The sequence below is a fragment of the Engraulis encrasicolus genome, chromosome 22 (assembly GCF_034702125.1).
Source record: "Engraulis encrasicolus isolate BLACKSEA-1 chromosome 22, IST_EnEncr_1.0, whole genome shotgun sequence".
Taxonomy (NCBI): Eukaryota; Metazoa; Chordata; class Actinopteri; order Clupeiformes; family Engraulidae; genus Engraulis; species Engraulis encrasicolus.
Genome location: NC_085878.1, coordinates 14,515,740 through 14,518,239, shown reverse-complemented (window position 1 = coordinate 14,518,239; position 2,500 = coordinate 14,515,740). Strand labels below are relative to the sequence as shown.

The 2,500-nt window shown below is 42.5% G+C and overlaps 1 protein-coding gene across 1 annotated transcript in view; it reads left to right on the top strand.

Moving 5' to 3' along the window:
* The window catches only part of piezo1 (piezo type mechanosensitive ion channel component 1 (Er blood group)), a 128,807-nt gene that overhangs the window by 120,104 nt on the left and 6,203 nt on the right, over positions 1 to 2,500 (top strand). The window contains exons 44-47 of the mRNA XM_063188700.1: positions 1 to 156; positions 925 to 1,072; positions 1,754 to 1,942; positions 2,267 to 2,359. The exon at positions 1 to 156 is cut by the window's left edge and continues 3 nt beyond it. Of these exons, the coding sequence (XP_063044770.1) occupies positions 1 to 156; positions 925 to 1,072; positions 1,754 to 1,942; positions 2,267 to 2,359 (586 nt within the window). The remainder of the gene's footprint in view (positions 157 to 924; positions 1,073 to 1,753; positions 1,943 to 2,266; positions 2,360 to 2,500) is intronic.

Below are 2,500 nucleotides of genomic sequence, written 5' to 3'. Positions count from 1 at the left end.
GTTTAATCAGAACTTCGTGGCGCAGCTCTGGTACTTCGTCAAGTGCATCTACTTCACGCTGTCGGCCTATCAGATCCGCTGCGGCTACCCCACGCGCATCCTGGGCAACTTCCTCACCAAGAAATACAACCACCTCAACCTCTTCCTCTTCCAAGGGTGAGCTGCACGTGTCAGATGTATATATAATTCAAGAAAGCTACAGATTATCCTACTAGAGCCATGATATATATATCATGAAAGACGCACGGAGGGCAGGAATTGTGTCATTGAATACATGCTCATCTGTGGGAAGGATGTTTACTATTGGAGCATACTTAAAGAGCATATGTAAAGACAGCATACTATGGCTTACATTCATGAGTACAAAAATGTAAACAAAGGACTACTCTAACCAAAGTCAACTCTCTGTGACTAAAATGACGCGGATGAACGAGAATCTGCAGAGAGAATATTTATAGTGCATAGCATGTGTGAATATGCTGTGTCAAATGTCAAGGGATAGAGGTTTTAATGGAACAATGCATATGGTACATCTGGTGATTAATGCCAGTTTACACTTTACTTGATGCCTGTGTCATTCATGTGACATAACAGTGTCATAATAGTGTCAGAACGGTGTCATGACACAGAACATAATGAACATAATGTCAATGTCATAAAGGTTTTATGGTCATGAAAAGTTGACATTGTAAGGCTTGTCTTTATCATTACCAAATTTCACGTAATGACAAATTCATAAAATGTTTGACATTGACATAATGTTTATGACACATGCATGACTGCACTATTACAATGTTATGACACTGTTGTGTCATACTTATGACACCTGCGTCAAGTAAAGTGTCACCGAATGTTATTGTGCCAAACGTGACAAAGTGATCTGATGAATGTGACTTAAGTTCTCTGGTGTTGATTACTCTGTAGTTTCCGTCTGGTTCCGTTCCTGGTGGAGCTGAGGGCGGTGATGGACTGGGTGTGGACGGACACCACGCTGTCGCTGTCCAACTGGATGTGCGTGGAGGACATCTACGCCAACATCTTCATCATCAAGTGCAGCCGTGAGACTGAGAAGGTAGCACACCGCGCACAATTGATGCAAACCATATGGACCACCACTGGTGTTAATGAGGCCTTGTTTAACAGCCGTAGGCTTTTACAATGGTCAACACCTTTCACTACACGCGTCACTTCACTACAAAACTGGGTTAAACCGCAAACCAGGGTTCATTTGGGCTATCAAAAATTGCTTTGTTTATTATTATTATTTTTATTTGTATTTTATTTTACACGATAGCTAGTCTTAATTTTTATCAGTGAAGGTAGGCAGCTGGTATAAGAATTTATACATAGCCAGTATGTTGGGTTCTCTTGCCATAGAAATACGAGATTAAAGCATTCCATGCTAGCATTTCAAAGAAAGCCTTTAGTACACTATGGGGACTAATCCCTGATGAAGACATATGTGCGGCTCGAAATATGTTGGCTGTTTAAAACATTTCCGAGGCAAGTCCATTGAAATTACGTATATAAATGTAAATATAAGGAGGTTTATGTTCCTTCTTGTTTGTAGCCTTGGTACATATGCATATTTCATTCCTTACGAGATTTGCTGATACCAAATGAGAGTGGATGCCATTACTGTAGGCAAGTTTGTACAATAAGATTGAAGAAGAGATGGTTCATTCGTACTGCACAAACTTGCCTCCAATAATGTCATGTATCAGCTCTCATTTGGTATTCCGTATGTCTTCAGAAATACCCGCAGCCCAAGGGCCAGAAGAAGAAGAAGATAGTGAAGTATGGCATGGGCGGCCTCATCATCTTCTTCCTCATCTGCATCATCTGGTTCCCACTCCTCTTCATCTCATTGGTCCGATCGGTTGTGGGCGTGGTCAACCATCCCGTAGATGTCACCGTCACTGTTAAACTTGGAGGTTATGAGGTAAGGGCATAAGCATGCAGCACACATACCGAGTGCCCTCTAAATAAACATTTGAGGAGTAAGGATTTTTCCCTAATCCTTCAAGACTAGCAGGATACATTTTAAACTAGAAGCACTCTGAGAGTGCAAGCCTCCGCCAAGGCCATGCGGCCACTGACGGCATAACATCTACACGCTGTGGAATCCTATTCCTGTAGTACTGCATAACTTAAAACCAGATCTAGAATCCACTCCCCATCTGAATCTGAACTCCCTAACCACTGAGCCACGGCTTCTAATATTTTCAAGCTTCAATATTGTGCATGGTTGTCATCTCCTCCACAGCCATTATTCACCATGAGTGTCCAGCAGCAGTCCATCCAGCCTTTCACAGAAGCAAACTACGACAAGCTCACCAAGGAGTTTGGGAACAACGCAGTGAGTAGTCTCCCATCTCTGATCCACCCATTGATGGATGACTCAAGTTACGGACAAAATACAGTAGATTCCAATGCGGTCATCTCATTTCTGCATTTGTGTGCGTGTGTGCGTGTGCGTGTGCGTGTGTGTGTGTGTGTG